Source organism: Athene cunicularia, assembly GCF_003259725.1.
Source record: "Athene cunicularia isolate RWA chromosome 1 unlocalized genomic scaffold, athCun1 chr1_part2, whole genome shotgun sequence".
Classification (NCBI taxonomy): domain Eukaryota; kingdom Metazoa; phylum Chordata; class Aves; order Strigiformes; family Strigidae; genus Athene; species Athene cunicularia.
The window spans coordinates 68,135,063-68,156,422 of record NW_020799092.1 but is presented as its reverse complement, the minus strand read 5'-3'; the positions used below and the strand labels follow the sequence as shown (position 1 = coordinate 68,156,422).

The 21,360-nt window shown below is 36.2% G+C and overlaps 1 protein-coding gene across 1 annotated transcript; it reads right to left on the bottom strand.

Moving 5' to 3' along the window:
- Nucleotides 1–1,112: 1,112 nt before the first annotated feature.
- NAMPT (nicotinamide phosphoribosyltransferase) lies at nt 1,113–19,864 on the bottom strand. The gene is made up of 12 exons (XM_026868005.1): nt 19,829–19,864; nt 19,387–19,543; nt 18,111–18,214; nt 15,330–15,458; nt 14,691–14,849; nt 14,193–14,329; nt 11,961–12,186; nt 10,651–10,770; nt 8,107–8,124; nt 5,227–5,367; nt 4,939–5,073; nt 1,113–3,211 (listed from the first exon to the last, which is right to left on the bottom strand). Exons 1-12 carry the CDS (start codon nt 19,862–19,864, stop codon nt 3,098–3,100), a joined length of 1,476 nt encoding a protein of 491 aa, XP_026723806.1. The 3' UTR covers nt 1,113–3,097.
- Nucleotides 19,865–21,360: the final 1,496 nt, after the last annotated feature.

The window sequence follows — 21,360 nt, the reverse complement described above, 5'->3', positions numbered from 1 at the left end:
AAGTGCTTCATTTTTAAGCACAAACAGGTACGCTCACCCATCCCACCCCCAAAAGAGGGAAATCAAGCAAACAATAGAACCCAGTATTCCTTTTCTTTAGAACTGAGCTGACTAAATTCAATCACTTAACCACAAACTGTATGAAAGCCAACCGAGCAGCTCTCCTACAGAAGACTGCAACGACAGCACAGCTATGTGCAGGTCTGTGTTTGGCAACAAAGAGCACAGGAATGAAATCTGATGCCCAATATCACAACTTTAAGACACAGTCAGCTATTATTTTCACTGCCAGAACTAAACTTTATTTCTGTGTGTATTACATACTGGTATTTGATACTAAGTACATTAAAATTACTTTAACATAGGATTTAAGTGAGGAATATTTATTCTTCACTAAACAGGTTAAGAAGGAATGTAAAAACCTATAAGAAAAAAACTGTTTTAAGCTTTGTTTTGATTTTGGCAAACCAAACAGCTAAGTACTCTTCTGTTCTCTCCTCAGACCTTTCAAAGTACCAAAAAAATAATCTTTTCATAACCATGCAGCTGAAGAAAAAAAATAGTCTTATAAAATCCATTTCTTATGCTAAATATGGTTACAAATAAGAGTATTAAACACAAAACTTCCAATTCCTATTTTTACATACGAATACTGTATTATATTATGAAATGGGGATAATTAAATATATCAATGACTACAAGTCTAGTAATTTAAAGCAAACTTAAACATGCTGTTTGCTTTCATGTGGAAGAATTAGGATATTGTATGCTTCAAGCACTGCAGTAATTTCTGTCAACTCCTTGATGCCCATAATGTCAAACGGCCAAACACAGACACACATGTATTCAGGTCTGAATAGCACCAGGTGTTTTTCTTTTTTTTTTTTTTCCTCCTTTTAAAGATATTAACATTGCTCATTTTATTAAATGTGACAACTTTCTGAAAGTGACATGCACAAGTAGACAGTTTGCTTCAAGTGTCCAACTAATAAGCTAAAAGTTTTAGACAATACGGAACAATTACTGATGTATTTCATGGTACACAAGAAAACAGTGCTTCCACAGTATATCCTCAGTTCTCAAGTACAAAAATATCAGTTATGGGTAGTCAATAGTTATCAAAATTTTTATTGGTACAGAATGAAAGCAGCATTTACTTTATTGTTTTTTAAACCATACACCATAAAATTCCCTAGTACACATGTGGAGGAGTGAAATAGGCTCTGTACTATTTACCTGCTACTGATCCTAGGTCCAGATTTAAAATCTTTCCTGGCCAAATACAAACAATATCAGTATAGCAAAGGGAAGGCAGTTCCTCAGTGTGAAAGGTCAGCATTTAGAGTCTTACTAAAGCACTATTTCAGAAACAATACATCACTTAAATGTATAATTACATACACTACAAGTGGAAAACAAGTTTTTATTAACAAGAACCATTGAGACTGGGCATAAACGTCTTAACCACAAACCCCGGAAATATCACGGGTGCTTTAAATGTGGCCCTTTCTGGCAAAAGAATAAGAACAATGAAGTATGGCTTTTCAATCTTCCTTTAAAAGCATGTTTTATAAAATTTTGTAAGCTTAAATTATTTTAGAGGACCCTTAACATTTTTCTGTAACATCATTTACTAATTAAAAGCACTAATTACATCAGTATCTTAAGTCATTGGCTGATTGTTTATCACCAGCAAAACATAGGAGCCACTTGCTTTTGCTGTTGTTTTTTTAAGGGAGGTACTTTTCTAGTGAGAGCCATCCTACAGTACTAAAACATTTCAGAGGTTACTACATAGCTTCTCAAATAAAATCCTCAACAGTTTTGTTTTCCAGCAGATACTCAAATCAAGCATATGCAGAGAGCAAATACAATCAAGTGCAGACAGTTCCAAAGTATCTCTCAAACATACTGTTTTACAGTTACCCTCTGCAAAATAAAAGCCTCTCCTCACCCCTATGAGACAGGGCGAGAAGGGGAAACAGGTCTGCCATTCATGTAGGAGTTTGGCTAGCGTAAAGTTTTATTAAAGTTGTTAACAAAAATAGTTAAACATTTTTACAATTTAACATCCAGTCTGACAAAAGGCAAATCAATGAAAAAAATACAAAAAAGTAAAAAAGTGCACTACCCAATCCAGTATTTTGCTTTAAAGTCATGTCACTTACAGTATATGAAAAATAAACCCAGAAGTGTAATTACTTTAAAATACACCGCTTCCATATTTCAGTATTTTACACATATATTCTATATTGGAAGAGGAGATCTCTTAAAAACTTTACTCTTAAAATATTGAGGTGCTTATGCCAAGTGGATAGACTTGGCAAGTTAAGTTGCAGTAGAGAATCCTTTCAAATTTGGCATTTCATTTACATACCTTACAGTGCCAGCAAGGTCTGTAGTACCTAAACCTTCTAGTAAGAACAGTAATTTTCTTTAATGCAGATTTGCTAATACAGACAACTACAAGAAACGGTGAGGTCAGCAATTCTATGGGATCTTAAAGAGATACGAGTCCTGATTTAATCATCAAATGGTACAATGTCACAACAAACTTTAAGGCCATGTTTTATTTGCTGATTAATGGACAAAAGGCAATGGATTTCCCCCCTCCCTCCCAAATATTTTCTTGAAAGTCTATGCTCATAAAAATCATGAAAAGTTGGAAAGACTTAATTATTGAAACTTTAAATATATTTTACACAATCTTGTTTGTACAAAAATACAAGTTAAATATAAACATAAAGCAATTATGATAATTTTATGTAAATCCATTTTGTGATATTCTGTTATATATAAAAAAGTTTCTCAGCTCTGTCTCATTTGTGAAAAGATCAATACCAGATTGAATCACTACTGGCAAAGGGCCCTAAAAAGCACACTTTAGCATTAAATATGTTTTACAATGTAAGTACCATTTCCTGATTTCATCTTCTCTAAAGACTGGCAAAAGATAGGGCAGTATGTCCATAAACCAACAAATAATTTGGCTACAATGTCATAAAACACAAACACACAAATCTGTACAATAAACCCAGTAGCTATGCAGTACGTACTTGTTATACACACACACACATACACAGACATGGAATGAAATTTAGTGAGACGCCATTTCTAGTTCACTGTTCTTCAGCCTGGCATTTTGTCTTACTTCATCAAATGAATATGACTTTGTTACCTTTCCATTCTTAAATACTGTATGAAGGAGATCCTGCAAGAAACACCACTGTTTTAGCAAGAGTGATTTGGCAAATGAACAAACATAGGTTACACAAACTCAATAGCAAGCACCCAAGATAAGCCTGGTGAGGCTAGAGCTTTAGACTGTCAAGATACCAAATCTTTACAGCTTCTACTGATGCCTTTCACTAATGATTAGACAGAAGAAAGTATTTAGGCCATCCTGTGCACAGGCAGAAGCTTTGTGTTGAGTAGTTCCTGAAGTGACTTGTCCACATCTGGCCAAAGCCAAATACACACATGCTCAGTATACCCTGCTAGAGCAGCTAGTAAGAAAGGCAGAGGTTTAAATAAAAACTTTACTTCTTCTAAAGCAACTATGGAAAAAAACTTTAAAAAAAAAAAAAAAAATCTTTCTTCACAGTTCCCTTTGCACACATATTTTCTAAAACAGCGTATCAAGAAGTGCTTGCAAAGAGCACACTGAAAGAGCAGCAAGTACAGCTTTGTACAGAAAAGTCAACACAAAAGCAACACTTTTGGGCAGTCACTGTCCTTGATGACCTATTAGCTGTAGCTTCACAGAAATGCGCCCACAAAACAGTACATTTTCAGGTCATTTCCCAAGGAGCTCCGGAAGCTACACTGCACAAATAATCCTCTCTAATATCCCAGGACAGAAAATTTTTTAATGAATTATTTCACCTATCAAAAATGAAGGAATTATATGTTGCCTAATTTCAGAGCCAAAGTCCTGTGGTTTATTCTGAAGAGATTTCTCACCATTAGGTCCCTCTCCATTCTCTACATATATATATATATATATATATATATATGAATTCATGTTCATCACAAACCTATATACACGAATATGTGTATATGAAAGTCTTTTTTTCTTAGATCTTTGCATTCAAAGCATATAATTTACAGGTATATAACTATTTTGTCTTGAAATCTCTCAGAGAGATCTCAGTTTCATGTTTACTGTTGCATAAAACGCCATGCCTAGACGTACCCCTGCTGCCTAGTAGCACAGAAATGTGCTTCTGTATACCAGAAAACTCGAGAAACTTCCAGCTTCTAAAGGCTGAAGTACAATTTGATAACATTCAGTCCTGTTAATTCAGCAAGAGACTCAACACAATTAAATTCATTGCTTGCACACTGAAAATGTAAGAGATACCAAACTGAAAGCCTGAGATTGGCATAAAGTTTGTGCTTGTTTTACTTAAACAGCATTTAATTTTGCAATTGTAAAGAATTAACAGGGAAACTGAATTCCTTGTTTAAATTTACACCTTAGAAAACTGATCAACTACTCCATATACAGAGCATAAACACCTGAAGGAACTACTTAAAAAAAAAATCTCAAGAGGGAAGCAGAAAAATTTTAGTTATGTCTGTCCCTCTCCCACCTCCAACTCAGGTCACTACTCATTGTGCAATATAGCCCATACTACTTGGCTAGCGTATATTCTGCAACACTAAGACATTAGCTTTGGGAAAAAGTGGCAATGTCCTTTTGTTTCTGAAGACAAACAAAAGAGAAAGATTTCCAATTGTAAAGCCTGAACATTCTAGTGGTATTCTAACAGTCTCTGTTGTTACTGAATTTGGCACTGGGGGCACTTCTGAGGTAGTAAGACGGGAATTGAACAAAAAGACAATCAAAAATAAATTCTGAATTTGTTATAACCTGCTTTTTCCTCAGTCTAGTTTTGCATGAAGAATAATGTAATACATTTTGGAAATTCATACCTGTCCATATTCTTCAAGATCTCCCTTGCCTTCTTCAAGTGTCACATAGTCTCCAGCAGGTGTCCTATGCAATGACAGTCGTCCTTTCTTTGACCTTTTGTTTGGATCAGCAACCGGGTCCTTGAAGACATTTACCTGAAATGAAGAGAGTATTTTTTTTATAAGGAATGGGCTCTGTGTGGCTTGTGTACCTAATGCAAATGGTGGCAACATAATAGGAAATGGCTAACAGGCTTTCCAGTGGGCTTCTACTGAAAACATAATGGTAGAATTTGTATAAAGACATACCCCGAGACCGTTGGTCACCACATAACTACATTTGAAGGAACAGTTTAAAAGATCTCTGGTTAGTTTCTGCAACAAAGCTCCACCAGATCCAAAGGCAATATTCTCAATACTCCATTTATTCTTCTTCATTCCCTCCACAATCTAATAAGAAAAAGAAAATTATGATGGAGCATACTTTTTGGCCATGCCATTTTTCCATAAAAATATTATACTACTTAAACAAGATGCTTTTACAGACAATTAAACCAACTAACATTCAGTTTCCAGGAGATATACATAACAATTCTGTCAATACTTGTCATGCTGTGTTTTCATTTGTGATTTCAGCATGGTGTAATTATAGAAAGGTTTTGCTGTAAAACTATTATCATGCCAGCATATGTATTTTACAAACTAGGGTAGCACAGTAATGCAGTGCCCAGTCAAACAGAGCTCTAAAGAAACTAAAAAGACTTCATGAGAGCATTTTAGAGCCTTCCGATTTCTCAGAATTATGGGAAGATCTCAAAGCATAGCGTGTATCCTGAAAAAAAGCAGTCATCTTGCTCATCAACTCCAAAAAGTTATTACCCACATTGACCAACGACTTCAACAGAATAGTTATCACATTGCCTAGAATTAGATTAGCAATTTTGAAGATGGGAAATGGAAATACATGAAGCTGCTCAAAAAGTTTGCTTTGCCACCTTCTCAAGCAGCTGCAGATCAATGTGAACTGCACTGCTATCAACAGTCAAGTTAAAACTTACTATATCATTTCTCCCCAGCCTCATTCTATCCAGACAAACATGACATCCTCTAGCCTGGAGTAATGGGTGCTAGTTTAGTCATGCTCATAAACAGCCAAGATTTGTTCCCATGACCTGTTACACTTATGAGAGCCTGAAATTTCAGTTATAGCCCCAATAAAAGTGTTTGAACACCTCTCTCCTAACTATTTTACTAACAAAAGTGGGTGAGAAAACTTCAGAATGGGTGAAATAGCAAAATCCCATCCAACCAGAGAAAACAGGAATGTGAGAAGCCGAATGGAAGGACAAAATCTGTGGGGAACAGTGCCGTTTCAAAAGTCAACATCATCAGAAATCTGGTCATCTTTTGTGCAGTCTCAGCTTCTTAATCAAAAAGAAATGCCAGAGTAACACTGAACAGCACTGTTTCAGAGGCTACTGATGTCAATCAATTTTTTTTAAAGGTATAGCTAAGAAAAATTAGTTCATTCATAAGAAAATAAAAAGGAAAAGAGACATTTCGAACTTCAGACAGTGGCAAACAGGTAGCTAGTGTAAACAAAAAAGCATACTAGTATTTTGTCCATTTAGTCACATGCACACCGTCTCTTCACAGATACTCTCAGTCTAAATGCCTGCCAGAGGTCAGCCAACAGGAGAGGTGGACTGCAGAGCTGTAACCTTTTGAGGATATGCTCTGAACACCTTCCTGCTATGTTTTTAGCAGAGATTTCCCCAGTAGAGACTTTTCATCACTGAGTTTCCATCATTTTAATGGTACCAGATTACTCAGTCTCATCCAAGAAGCCAAGCAAAATCAATCTCAGGCCCTACCACCATGGCTTTTATTTAAAGGAAGCCTTCGGAAACTTTGTATCCTAAAGAAATAGTCCCTTGATATGTGACAATCCAGTCTATTTTAGTAGTAGTCTCCAAACTCTTTCAGACAGTGACCATGCATAAAAGGAATCCATATTTTCAGGTGATTAGGTTCTCCTGGAAACAGTTAAAAGGGATACTCAGGGAGTATAAACAATTGAAATTAATTATCCCTTAAGCATCTCAGAAGTAATTGAAAGATGACAAAAGAGGGGTAAGAAAAACGGATTTTATATACCCTCTCCTTACGCATGAGGCCCAATAGTACTGTAGGAAACCAGACTTACCTGGGCCTGCATATGGACTCAGCTTATCTACACTGTCTTCTGAAAAGGGAAATATAGGTAAACTCCACTTGGACTATGATCAAGTTCTGTTCAGATGCTGACCAAGCCTGAAGCCATGTGAACTGTTGGCTAAGCCTGAGGTAGTGTATTCTAGACCTTTCCTTATCCAGTTTTATAGATCAGGTCTGACATTGAACTCACTTGAACATGCCCGTAAGGCATAGCACAAACTACCTGGTATAAACAACATCCTACCACAGCACATAATGCATAGACTTCATGTTCACTGACACTTGTAGGTTAACAGATGCTAGTATAAGTATAACATAGCCAGGCCATGGGTGCTTAACCTTCTTTCCTGGGTGAGGAGCAATGTGAACCCCCTTCCAGCTAGTGTTCCTGCTCTCATTTACTGATGGTTTGTCATCCTGTACCACAGGCACAACTCATTTACCTTGGGTGAAGAACTGGCTTCTACCTTTCTACTCTCTCACAAGGGATTTCCTTATTCAGACTGATCTTTGGCTCGTGAGGGCTCGAAGGGAAATCAAGACTAATTTGAAAGACAGCTCTGACTCTACCAGTGACAGGCAGCAGAGGCCCAGATAAAAGCTTCCTTTGTTATGGGGAAGAGATGGCAAACAACAGCAGTAATAGGGAAGAAAAGTAGGAGATCTGAAACAACTGAAGCCTCCCCCAAAGGAAAACAATACAGAAGAATTTCTTGTCTCACACTTTCAAACCTATAGAGGGAGAACAGTTCAGGTGTCAAGGTTCTGACACCTTCCTCTGACCATTATGAGCATGATTAATGTCAACTGTGACTCCAGATTAGAGGATTGTCTTTGTACAAAGTTTAAAGACATCTGGAAATTGAATGTTCAAAGAAAATCCTTTGAAAGTGTAGTATATTGTGGAGTTAGCAGATTGGAATGATTTTAAAAAGTGAAAATGCTAGAAGAAAGTCAGAAAAGTTTCCTTACCTGTTCTACCAGCATCCCCTATTAAAACAAAGAATTTTAAAATCCAGTTTATGAGTTGTTTTCTATATTGTTGTTTCAGCTAGTTTGGATAGTTAAGTGAGACTGATTGGTCATTACTCATTCTAGATTTTCCTATTGTACCCACTACCTTTCATCTGATCTGTAACAATAAATCATGTCTAGAATCTAAGACTGATAAGGAGTAGTTAGAATAACTTGCATAGGCTGAAAGGGGGGTGGGGGGTGGGGAAAGATGGCCACAACAACACATACATCTGTTCATGTAAACTCCTTGAAAAGGATGAGTTATACTTCAGGGTTGGATTGGTTTTGGGGTGGAGTTTTTTCTTTTTTTGTCTGTTTTAAATGGCAAACTATTACTCAGTCTTCCAGAAGTCAGCATGGTAACCTTGGTTTTGCTGACATAAGAGGATAAAGAGATCCATGAAATTTAAATGACTAAAATTAGGCTGCAAGATCATGGTCTTTTTGCTCCAACATAACTTGCTGCTTTCAAATGAGAACTCTCCTTCCTGCCTGCTCCTCCCAGATTAAAACAAGAGGTTTGTATTGTGCTGGTGAGTACTAGCCCCTTTTTGGGGCCAATTTAATTCACTCAGCCACAAAAATTTATCCTTTTGCCTGAGTTATTTTGCTGCTACATGTGTGGGCTAAATTAGTTTACTGACCAGCAGTTCAATGTCCAAAGCTGACATGAGGTGTGCAACATGTTACAGAGTCAGGAAAAGATGAGAAGGCAGCAGTGAATTATGTTTGCTCTGTACGTCTTGTGGAACTGCATCTTCAACTCTGTTCTACTACATATTACAGATAGACTTCTTGGTCAGTTACAATTTGATGAGGAAAACCTATGAACAGGCAGATCATCTGAACAAAGAATTGCTCCTTCTAAGTCTTATCCTCTCCTATTAGATGCTGGAATTCTTTTCCTGGTCTATTTAGAACTTAGCAGTGCATTTTTTTTCCTCTAATGTAAACATTTGAAATACTAGGTTTTAATATTTTGATTACAATTGATGCTATCTGAGCATCCTTGAATTTTGTCCCATATAAAACTTACAAAAAAGCAACCTCTGAGTTCCTTACAAAAAAGAATTAAGTCCCATTTTTTTCTGTCATGACTCATGAAAATCTCAACAACACACTTTGCGTAAGTCATCTGTCCTGTTAAATGGTTGTTGAGAACAAGCAGAAGTTTATTTAAAATAAAACAAAACCAGAGAGAGTCTCTTCTCCTATTATCTAATTGTAAGACTATCTTGCCAGCTATTAACCTCTCAAACTTGTCTTCTATTTAGCACATTAGCACAGTTGGATATTCTCAAAAAGCCACATGGGACAAAAAAATAAAGGAAAAGAAAATTTGCTTTTAAAGGCTATTGGAGGTGGCACAAAACTATAGTGCATGACTGCACCGCAACTGCCATATCAGGGAACTATCTCAATATTAACTGCTCTCTAAGGATCTGAGTAACAAATTTTGAGTTCTGTTGTTGAGGTTCACATTATGGACCCACATTAGATACACACATAGTTTCAGACTAACTAAAAAACAAGCCTGATATCTGTCTCACTCCTAATTTTAAGAAGCAGCAAAAGTCAACACTTAAGAATCTAAGGATATGTCAGTCTATAAAGCTAAGATAAGCATCAATAAAACCAAGTAAAATTAATCTTAAATGTATCCAACTCATTTCTGGTTTTGAACTCTAATACAGCTGAAGATGAATCGATTCAGGACAAACCTGATGAAGTCAAGTCCTCCTTTTACATGCCCCTCATCACCTGTAGTTACTGCAGCCTGTATCTTTGTAACCACATTATATTACCTAGTACCTCCATCAATAGTGGTGAATTTATGACTAGTTTCAAGCATGAAGCATCTACTAAATAACCATTTTTTGTCTTGATGAAATTGCACTTTTGACTCAGACTACAGTCTAATCTGTTATACATATCTTTTGGCTTTCAACAGTCCTTATTCCACTAGTTGCCCAATTAATGAACTCACCTCCCTTACCCTTGTTTTTAAAAAGTCTCCTTCAAAACTACACCTTCAATATTTGAGTGCAAGCACATGTCAGATGTACACAGCTATGAGCCAAACCAGTTAATTACTACTATTGCTATAGCACAGCAGTAATGCAGTGTGCCTTCGATATCAATGAAAGGACCAAACACTGCCACATTTTGATCTGAATTGATTTGACAAGCAGGATGAAAGCAAACAAAAGGAGAGACTGTGGGAGAAGGGTTACAACAGGGGGATTAGAAAATGCCTTTCAGGTTGGTTTGGTGTTTTGGTTTGTTTGGTTTTGTTTTGTTTTTTTTTAAATGCATCTTAATTCCCTGTGGAGTTTTAATGAATTTGTTTTACACATTAGGATATCGCGGCCAGTGCCTGGAATGAAGGGCAGGGTGGGGTCAGCAGCATCTGCTGCAACATCTGACTAGTCATAACAGAGTTCAGATTAAATATCAACATTGCCAGTGTCACCCTGACACACGAACAGGATCTCCTACCTCCTGCAATGTGTTGATATCCACACCATCCCCTTGAATAACTCTGAGATACGGTGGCAGCAACTTGTAGCCTTTTGAGTTCTCCGTAATGGGAAACTTCTTCCCTAAGATCTCCAGGACCTATCGAAGAGAAGGGAGAGAATTCAAAATAAAAACAACCCACTATTCCAATAAAGAAACACAATTTCCATATTTGAGTTATGTTCTCTTTCTCTCGAAAAATAAAAATCCATAAATATATCCACATATCCTGCTCTAAATCTATCCACATGGGCACACAAACAAAAAGCATGCCAGCCATTGTGGTGGAAGCCATTAAATTAAAGCAGTCACAGACCATATGGCCTTCATAAACTTGTACCCAAGAGCTAATGAGAACCATGCTTCTCCCCTTTCTCTCTTTGGTTACTGCAAGTTTTTACTTAAATGTGTCAACTGAAGATTCTACTCTTCTTCTGAACTCCCTTAAAACACGGTGGATGAGGCTTTCAGTTTTCTGCAATTTTGTTAGCCACCAGTAATTAAAATGAAACACTTCAGTTAGGAGTTTTTCTTCTCAGCTCTGATAAAGATTATTCAAAGTTCCTATCTGTGATATGTCACTCGTCCCAAAGGAAAAAAAAAGTGTTAAAACTGTATGGATTAATTTGATAGAGTACCAACATAACTAAAATCTCCCCTGCTTTCTTATTAAAACAGTGCTGACAGCTACTCAAATTCAGAGATATCAACAGCTTTTATTATAGAACTGAAACAATCATTATGCTCTGTAAAGATCTACAAGGCAAGAATAATTTTTCAACTTGGAAGGTGTGTGCTACTGACTTAAATACATGTTTTACAAAAGGGAAAAGAGTGCTAAACTTATATTTGTAGAATAAAATAGTGAATTACCTTAATAAAGGATGCCAAGATACCTAAACCTGGTGGTAAGAAGTCTTATTGGCCTTGCATTTATAAATACTCAAGTTGTTTCCCATTTTATTTGTTATTGAGTAAACTTTCTCTTCATAGAATCATTCCAGCATCACTAGACCAGCAAAACTGGTAACTGTTGTAAAAGCTTCAAGAATGGTATGCAAGAATGGGTTTGAAGGATTAAACTATTCAGACTGCAAAAGAGTTTCCCTATCTATACTGAAAGGAGGTAAGCATTTATGTTTTTCATAGGTCCAAATTATCCAGCATCAACTATATACTGTGCATACCAAGCCAGAGCATTATGTTTCCTATGTTTGTTAGCTGGTCATTACAAAACAAACAACTACCCTTCCCAATCTTATATACAAATGACTTCAAGAAAGGATTACCTTTAAAACAGTGTCGAGGGGATTCCCAGAATCTGGTCTAATAATAAGTGGTGCCTCTGGACTTCGGGCTTCAATTATATGCCTTAAGTCATCACCCCATATCTTTTCACAAGCGTTGTAAATGTCGTAGCTGTCACTAACCACAGATACAGGCACTGAAGAAAACTGTGTCACTATATGTTCAAAAGCATCTTTTTCATGATCCTTCCCCCAAGCTGTTATGGTACTGTAAAGTCAATTGAAAAATCCATATTAGAGCAGCATTTATATGTTAAATCACACATTCTGTATTTCCTATCAGCAACAGTTCAAGGTAACAATAGCAATATGATTACAAGACAGCATAAACTATGTGCTTATCAACTCTGTGTTGCATGAACAGTAAATATGCTCTATACTAAACAAACAGCACCCTGGATTTATCTTTGGCAAGTCAGACAAACACTTGACACATACTTCTTTCACATGTAAATATGATTTTTTTTTTTAATGGTTGTGAGAGTTTTTCTTTTAAATCTGAAATTCAGACAGTTAGGCAACTACAGATGCAAGAACAGAACATCTACTCTAGCAACTTCAGACTACAAAATGGGAAGTTGAGAACTAACAACATATGTTAGGAAAATCTTAGAAGAAAACACCATTATTTTCTTTTTTAGTAGTGATATAAAACCATTTGCTCACTCACACATTTTTCTAGAGAAACCTCAGAGCATTACCCTTGGTTCAAGGGTACAGGCAAGCACATAAAACAGAGTTGCTAAGAGAGGTAATAAGGTACTGAATGCCAGTTGATCTGCAGTAGCTGCTCTGTATGTGGCTGTCACAGACCAGCTGACATAAGTGCCTTTAGTAACTTGTGTGTGAAAACCTAAAAATGCTCTCATGCAAAGTACAGATCACAGTAAGAGCTAGTCGGCATTGAATTTTTACCATAAAATGCTAGCATTAACTACTGTGTGGACAAGCCCCAGACCACAATAGTGAAGAGACAAAACAAAATTTGTTTCAAAGAGATTGGGGCAGTCTGAGGAACAACCCCAGTGGCATGCCAGAGGCAAGCACCAAACTCACAACAATGCACACCAAAGATTGTGGAGCGGCAGAACAATTCCTGACGAGTTTGGGTCTCTTGCAAGAGACCCTTTCTGTGTATTAAATTGGAAAGCGTGACTGCAGTCTGCATTGCATTTGGCAATGAAAACTAACTAGGACAGTTTAAGCTGTCTTCTCTCATATCACCGCTTTAATATGCTGTGCAACAGATGCTTGTTCTCTGACTTCATGTGTTTGCTTTCATCACAAAGAATTTTATAGTTGCTTGGGTCATCATTTTTGGATGTAACTGTAGTATTAAGCTAAGCGAAGAACATGTTTCAGACAAAATTTGTCATTTCTACTGATCAAGCAGGAATTCTAGAACAGGACTACAGCAATGGTCCAGAAAGCTGGATGAAGCAGTGTTCCTTTAAAGATGATCAGTACCCTGTGGATGGCTATTCAGCTAAGCATTTCCATTATCTGTCTTGCAACCTTAAGTGAAAATATCCACTATTTAACAGCACTAGATTTTGTACTCAAAACAACTATCCATTCCTTTATATTTTGCTCATTTCAGTCTGCAGACACACAAATGAAATCCAAGGATTTGCATTCACTCCTGACCTTGTACAGGATTTGGATTAAAAAAAAAATAAGAGCTCATCTCAAATGTCTGAGGTCAGTTCCTTACTCAGAAATTCATTCACAATTCTTAGTGAGAGATCAAGAATTTACCAGTGACTGAATTAGGTATGGTGATGAGAAGCTTTAGAGCAACTGCCTCTTCTGGAGGCAAAACATGATCTGGGAGAGTCCAGAATTGCAACTTACATGGTTTTCATTTTATGATTTTATGTTTAAAACAAAATTTCAAGTTCTGCTAAAGTTCTACTTTAACCTGTAAGCCTTCAAGCCCATTTTAAAAAGAATCATCCAGATTTACTTAGACACTGATAAGAAGTTTATAGTTTAAACCATATTTATATTTATGAACAACCATGCTACTGTTGTGCCCCTGGAACATAAAGAGGCATCAGTATTCAACTTCAGTCTCAACAGATGGCTTAGTCACGGCTAATACTGTATGATGTAAGTGAAACAGCTTAATATTTCTGGATATGAAGATGGATAAGAAAAAATTATATTTTGTTAATCTATTTTTCAAAAGGCTTTAGTAGCCCAGTACTTTACCTGTGTTCTGCAGCTGGAACAGAATATCCTGGAACTGGATCTTTTGTACCATAGTACTTTTTAATTAATGCAATTCCCGCTACAGTGTCTGTTCCTTTGAAGTTCACCAAATGAGCTGAAGCTCCTATTCCTGCAGTCTGAAAAAGATGCCACTTTCAGTTGCCATGCCAAATATAGAAGCCTAAATCCAGTCACCACCTAGCACTGGTTTGTAACAGCAAAACTCTGACTCAGGTCTGATTTTACCAATACCCTCCTCATGCACTTACACAAAAAGACAGCTTCCATATAGAAAAAAGTTCTCCCAGTCTAGTGCTCACAGTTCAGAGACATACCCACCCCCTCAACCCCAGATCTCCCCCTCCACAAGTCCAAACACAGTGCTCTGTACATTTGCAATTTCACTGCTGAACAGGGACACAACTGTTAACAGATACATGCTATAATCCCTAGTAGTTAACAATTAGACTTCCCAAATTATTAGACAAGTAGTATTACCTCTTGTGAAGAAACTCCTCTGTAGCCAAAGTCATGCAGTTTATACTCCAGTCCTTCTAAGCTGCCAGAAGTCTCTAGCAAATATTTGGCCAAGATCTTTTTCTGCTCTCTAGAGTTTGTAGCCACTGTGATTGGATACCATGACTGCACAAGAATAGTCTAAAACAAAACGCATCACATTATTAGGTGTGTGTTTGCTTAGAACTTAAAAGTCCCTACTTAGCAGTTAATCAGGCCCAAAAAGGTCTATTTATTTTTATCGCCCATTCAGAAAGTACTGATGCCTCCAACAGTTTGCTTTACAGCTATAGTAATTAGCCTTTATAATACCTTTATAAGGTAGGCAGGTATTGACCATCTTGGGAGTTATTACTCCCAAGCTACAGACACACAATTCCCCCATCCTCCCTTCCTTGTAGATAAAAGTACTATTGTGAGTTTCTTATAGAACTATTACAATCTCTTGCCAGGTAGGGGGAAAAGGTCTGTGTAAAAGCACTAAAATAAAGAATTCAGGCTTACTTAAAGCAGAAAGTGAAAGCTGACAGAGATTTCCCTTAAACCAATACGGAATTCAGCCTTTAATTTAAATGCATTAGTATTTACTTAGAAAAAACATGTTAACTTTCCAAAACTGACCTCAATCCAATTTGTGAGCCAGTAGCACTCTGGATCCGTATTTTCTACTGTGAAAAGAACATTTCCTCTGGGAATTACAGAGCCCTCAGGAACCGCTTTTATTTCTATAGGAAGATGGCCATCGTATTTCTGTGTAAGGAACAGTAATATTGTTAGACAACAAGAAAGATTAGGACCTACCTCTCTTATTTGACTGCAATGGATATAAAGTCAGGCTATAAGTTTATTGATAAAGCTTTCTTCTTAATTTCTTTCAACTCTAAAAATAATTTGGTCTGTTTGCATACCCACCAGCCCAAATAAATAAAAAGTCCACATTTTATCAAAAAAGAAGGAAAATCCTGTAACCTAGAAAATAGTCTCATTATCAAACCAAATGATGGTTATCAGTTATCAGTATTCCTTGTGCAAACTGAGTCAGGAAGGGTTAAAAACTCTATAAAAATACAGAAGTCATACTCACAGAACAGGAAATACTTGCTACTCAGTTTTCTTCAGTGCTTAGTATAGATGTGTGCTTTGTTAATTTATTAGAGCAGGATCCATTTAATATCTATTTTAAATAGTATTTTATCATCTCAATTATTCACTAAACATGAAATCTAATCTTTAAGTGTCATGCTTTTGTCAAATTCAGTCTTTCAGCCCTGAAAGACTAAACATTGTGTGAAATATGCCATTTGAAAGAGTGAGTTGCAAATAGCAACTCTAAAAGAGCTCTGCATGTTAAACTGGTAATACTTAAAATGTTTTGTATATTAATATTTTTTAACAGAAAGCTTCATGAGATATTCTTTAAAGGCAACAAAAACTGCATCAATTCAGAGAAATTACAGATTTATAAGTAGCATCAAAATACTCTCCAGCGCCCAAAATTAATCAGAAGTCTCTTCAACATTACATTTTAAGTTTCTTCAAAACTGTAATATGCTGAAGCAAATTGTGTTTATACCACACAGGGTTTAATTGTCAGACTTGGAGATGTCTGTTCTGGATTAACAAAGGACAAAGCCTTCATAAACACTCAAAATAATTTATTAATGATTCAAAAGACTGAAGTACAGTTAAGTGAAAAAACAAAACAGATTTCCAAGTTGCTATATGTGTTGATTTTATCCACAGAAAAAAGCCATGTGGTCATGCCATACCACTATATTATAGCCCTTTCCAAAATGTTTAGGTAGAATCAACTTGTACTCTTCAGGGCTTACATCTCTATCATTCATCACCAATTCTTGCCAACTTCTAGCCTTTACACCACCCTCTCATTAGCCAGGCAGTCCATTCCCTTCTTCCACCCATTCATCCTATCAGTATTTATTCTCTGTATAAATTCACGCGTGTACATTTCAAAATCATTGTGGCACTTGACTAATACAGCCATTGTTCCCTCCATTTTACCTAATACTAGACATTAGGTAACAGAGCCAGAGAGCAAACAGCAGTAGGTATGTGAATATATACAGGAATTCAGTGAGCAGAAGCGGGGTCTCTGTCTGCATATAAGGGCATACAAAGACCCAAAGGGTACATACACTTCCAGCTTGAGATCCATCAGCATTTCAGATCAAGAAGTGGAAATCATATTTGTTTATGTATGTGCACAATTTTAACAGGAAAATCCAACAAAGGAATAAACAATGTATACAGGGGCAATGCAGAAAGGCTTCTTTCAGTCAAAAGCTGAAGAGAATTAGTTAAACCATGTTAAAACTCAGTGTGGACAGACATGCAGCATTAAAAGTGTATTAATTCCATTTAGCCAAAGGGGGATCAAGACACTTTAAATCCAGATGAGAGCAATTCACAACAAATATGGATTGAATTCAGACCTGCAGTTATTTGGAAGTGATGTATGTCCTCTACAAACCTCTGCATAACTCCCTCTTAGAAAACAGTGGGTTTATTTACTTTGCAACATTTAGATGAAATTCACTTTACTCTTGCACATCTTATGGTCCACCCTGGTTGCAAGATGACATCCAGACATATTAACAAACAGATGCCATCATAAAATATAGACAGTTGGGGGTATCCAGGGAAAAATAAATGCAAAGAACTGAAAACCTGTGTTTTAACATACCAAAAATATGCATTCACTAGAACCCAGAATGCAATTTAGCATTTAATTAATCTGCAGAGATTAGAGCAGCTGTGATGAATGCTATTAGTCTGAACCTGCTGTTTTCACAGGGAATAGATGTTTGCAATTATTTGAAGACTGACACCTTTTCAAAAAAGGGGAAAGAGGATAATTATGGAAGGAATTTGGAAGGATTTGTGTCATAAGTCCTCAAGCCTTGTATTTCATAGCACAGTTCAACTTAAGCATCTCTGAAAAATTCAGAAAAACAATTGAACAATCCATGTGTTTTCTGGAACAATTTACACATGCAAGTTGTAATGCTTTCTGCATTAGAATAAAAACGGTTGTGATTAGTTCCAGAAAGCAATGATGCAAGCAACCACTAAGCACTATATTACATATGGAGACTTGCCATCAAGCCCCCACTTACACTAGCTGGCTGACGGCAGCCATAAATCCTTATTACCTGCAAAGCTGTATTTGGCATCTGAAAGGATGAAAATTACTTTTCTCTAAGGAATTACAATTATATGATTATTCTTTGACAGCTGCTACTCCCTGTACACTAAACATAAAAAGCTAAATTTATCCAGTCTTTACTACCATGGTTAAAAGGAGAGACTGCTGTATTTATTCCTACAGTTGATTTATAAATCCTTCATGATGTGCTCATATCATTTTCATCATTTTTTTACCTCCAGAATATAGTTCCATCCCTTTTCATTGAAGACATCATCTTGAAAATGCTCCCTATATACTTCTTTGGCTTCCTTGATTTTCTCTTTGGTCACCACTTTACCTGTGGTTTCAGAAACAGATGAAAGCTTAGAAATTTGAAGATATTCATCAATTTATAAAATAAATAACAAAAAGGTTCAGACACTGAAAAGTCACTTTGCCTTCAACAAAGACATGGAGAACGTGTCAAATGCAGTATACTAGCTATGTTAAAACCAAATTTTACTTTCATTTATTATATAGATTAGGATGATCAAGACGATGATTGTGCAAGTTAGCACATGCAACAAGACATAACCAGACTGCACAAAGGTTAAACTACACTGCTCCAGGGAGAATCCCCATGGAGAGGCCTTACAACCAGTCTTTGATTGACCACCTTGTGATAGGAACTGACAGACTAACCACATTATTTGAATAAGCATTGCTACTGCTGTAGGACCAATCACCTACTGGAAACATTAGAGAACAATCCTCAGACTGCTAAAGAGAAAAGAAACAAGATTATCAAGTGTTTTGATTATAATAGAATTCCAATCTCTGATGGAATTGGCAGAGATATTTATAGATTCCCGATCAAGACAAAGATATGTAAGCCATATGACTAAAATTTTCCTTCCAAAGCAGCAAGAAAGTAACTTATATTCAGGTCAGAACAGGTGATATTTGCATATAATGGAAAAAGTAAACAAAATATTAAACAGCACCAAGGAATTTTCAGATGTTACTCTTAAAATTGTCAATATTGAAAAAATTTTCACATGTAGCTGCCATATTCAATGATCTGAGAGACAATCAAAATTTAAGGGAAATCAAAACCATTATTGGTTTTACACAGTAAATAAACCAGCAAATACACACTAAAGTTTATGTTCAAAATGTGAAATGTATTCTTCCTTGAATCTTCTAGGTTCTTGTGATTCTATGCACAGCCTTGCTCTGTTTCCATTAATTTTAATTTAGCCCATTGAAGTTGGGATATGAACACCTTCATTTTTAAAAAAGCACTGGCATAAATAAACATAGCAGAGAGATGTCTGAATTAAGAAGTCAGCACCATTTTATGAGGTTGGACATCTCATTTGCAGAATCACATAAATAAAATCTTATGCATGTCACTACCTACACTGTACTAAGATAACCTGTAATTGTTTCAACACTAAGACTCCAGTCTTAACAAAAACTAAGGTATTTATTTACAGGTAAAGTTTTACTGGAATTTGAGACAGTTACCTTTTAAGTATTTATTCAGAATGTACTGCAAACCATAAAAAACAGTTTCCTCGTATTTCACTTTCCTTAATTTGGAATTTTCGGTCTTCTTTTCACGACATTCGAAGTAGGAATATACTTTGCTTGTATTAGGTGGATATTGCTTGTAGTGTGTAACCTACATTAAGAAAAACTTCAGTAAGAGCTCAAAACATCACTATAAAGGACAAGAGAAATCATATTTGTACATTATAGTTTAGAGTAACTCCCAACCCTTTCCATTCATATTCTACAAGATATTTAGGGGATTTCCCTTTTTTTAGTTGCCTTCAATTTTCCGTTCAAAAGGCTATCATCCCTATCTTATTATTTGCTTCTGTGTCAAGCCTTTCTCCCTAGAGTAATCTTCATGGTCAGCTCTTCCATTCCCCTGATGAATTTGCTTTGATTAACTGCGAAATACATGGCTAGGATTTTTAGCAGCACTGCGCACCAACATGCTGAGTCAGTTGTTGCTCTCCTGCACTTTGGGCAAGCCTAATAGCTACAGGAAGCACAAACTTGTCTGCCACTACTAAAGTGGAGGTACCTGCTTGTATCTGATTGAAGTTTTTAAGGCTATAATCACATAGTTCAAATAAAAGTCATGCAGACTCAAGATGGCATTGACAATGCTGTTTACTTAAGCATTTCATTCACCACGAGCAGAATGGGTTTCTCAAGCCCTTGATTACATAAAAGCCAGCTTACAAACCTGTTACTGTCAGTAATGCTGTTAAAAATCTACCTGAGGTTTGTACCTCCCCACAATGCTTGATGGACTTTTTTCCAGTCTTTTAAAAAGTTCACATTCAGCGTATAAAGGAAGCATGAAAAGTTGCAGCCTGTAAGTGTATTGCATGGAAACTGGTCATGTGAACATACAATGTCATGCTGGATTCAACCATAACAGCATTTTTAGCTACTGATATTAAACCTACCCAGAAATTTACTTTGAGTAATGTTTCATTTCATTTGAAATAAGTACACTCTAAACAACTTAAACCTGCAAAATTTTATCTCCTACTGCCTAAAAAGCAAACTCCATCCAAAACCCTTAATTCGGAATTCAACAAAAAGAATACACAATGTCATAAATTTTATACTATCAATGTTTAAATTACAGGATACATAAATCAGCTTTAAGGCATTCCCAGACATGAAGATATCAAAAGTTTTCTTAAGTTATGACAAAAACTTTGTGACAACCAAGTAAAGCACCATTATGCATCAGAACAAAACTCAAAAAGGTGTGAAAGTAATGTCTGAATTTTTCTTAAAAACACAGATTTATAGGTTAAAGCACGAGTTCATTGTAAGTTTCTTGCTGTTATTTCTTACTCCAAATCACCTTAAATATTTTTATTTCTGTTATCACAAGGAACTGAAAAAGAGACTGTTTTACCACTTCTTCCTTATTGTCCTTTTTTTTCAAATGTACCTCTGACACATTCAAAATAAAAAAATTTAAAGGTTTCCCTTACCTGTATTGCTAAAACTGTATATTAAGGGATTTTAAAAATACAGGTTTCTTTTTCCTCTCAAATGTCATTTATATTCAGTATTTCACCCAGTTTGGACAATGAACTAGACCGCTCAACTGAATTTTTTGGTTCTCCTGTACCAGCAGAACACTGTTAAGGTTGTGTTTCCAATGCTGCAAGGAAACATTCAAATAACGAAAAGGTCAGTTTTCAGATCTTTCCATTATCTTTACTTGTATGAAGTGTTCAAGGCCAATCAAATAAAACCCAAGCTTGTCATTGCAAATTTTCTGCCTTCACTTCATCAAAGCTCTGCAACACAGGCATTTAATGGAGCACAAAATGTATTCTGTTCCAATTCCACAGCCACTCAAAAGCAGAAAAGCTTAAGAGTAGCAATGTTAGACCCAAAGACAAAAACCTGGCTTTTAGATTTAGTTCTAGCTTTTAATAAATGTCTCCACAAATTGTA

Coding starts and splice junctions, on each gene's coding strand:
- NAMPT (XM_026868005.1), bottom strand. CDS start 19,864: ATGTTGGTGCGCAGTGCTGCTAAAAATCCTAGCCAT. Junction 19,544..19,828: donor CTGCTAAAAATCCTAGCCAT/GTATTTCGCAGT, acceptor TTCTTAATGTAG/GTTACACACTACAAGCAATA. Junction 10,771..11,960: donor CCCTCGACACTGTTTTAAAG/GTAATCCTTTCT, acceptor TCTCTTCGATAG/GTCCTGGAGATCTTAGGGAA.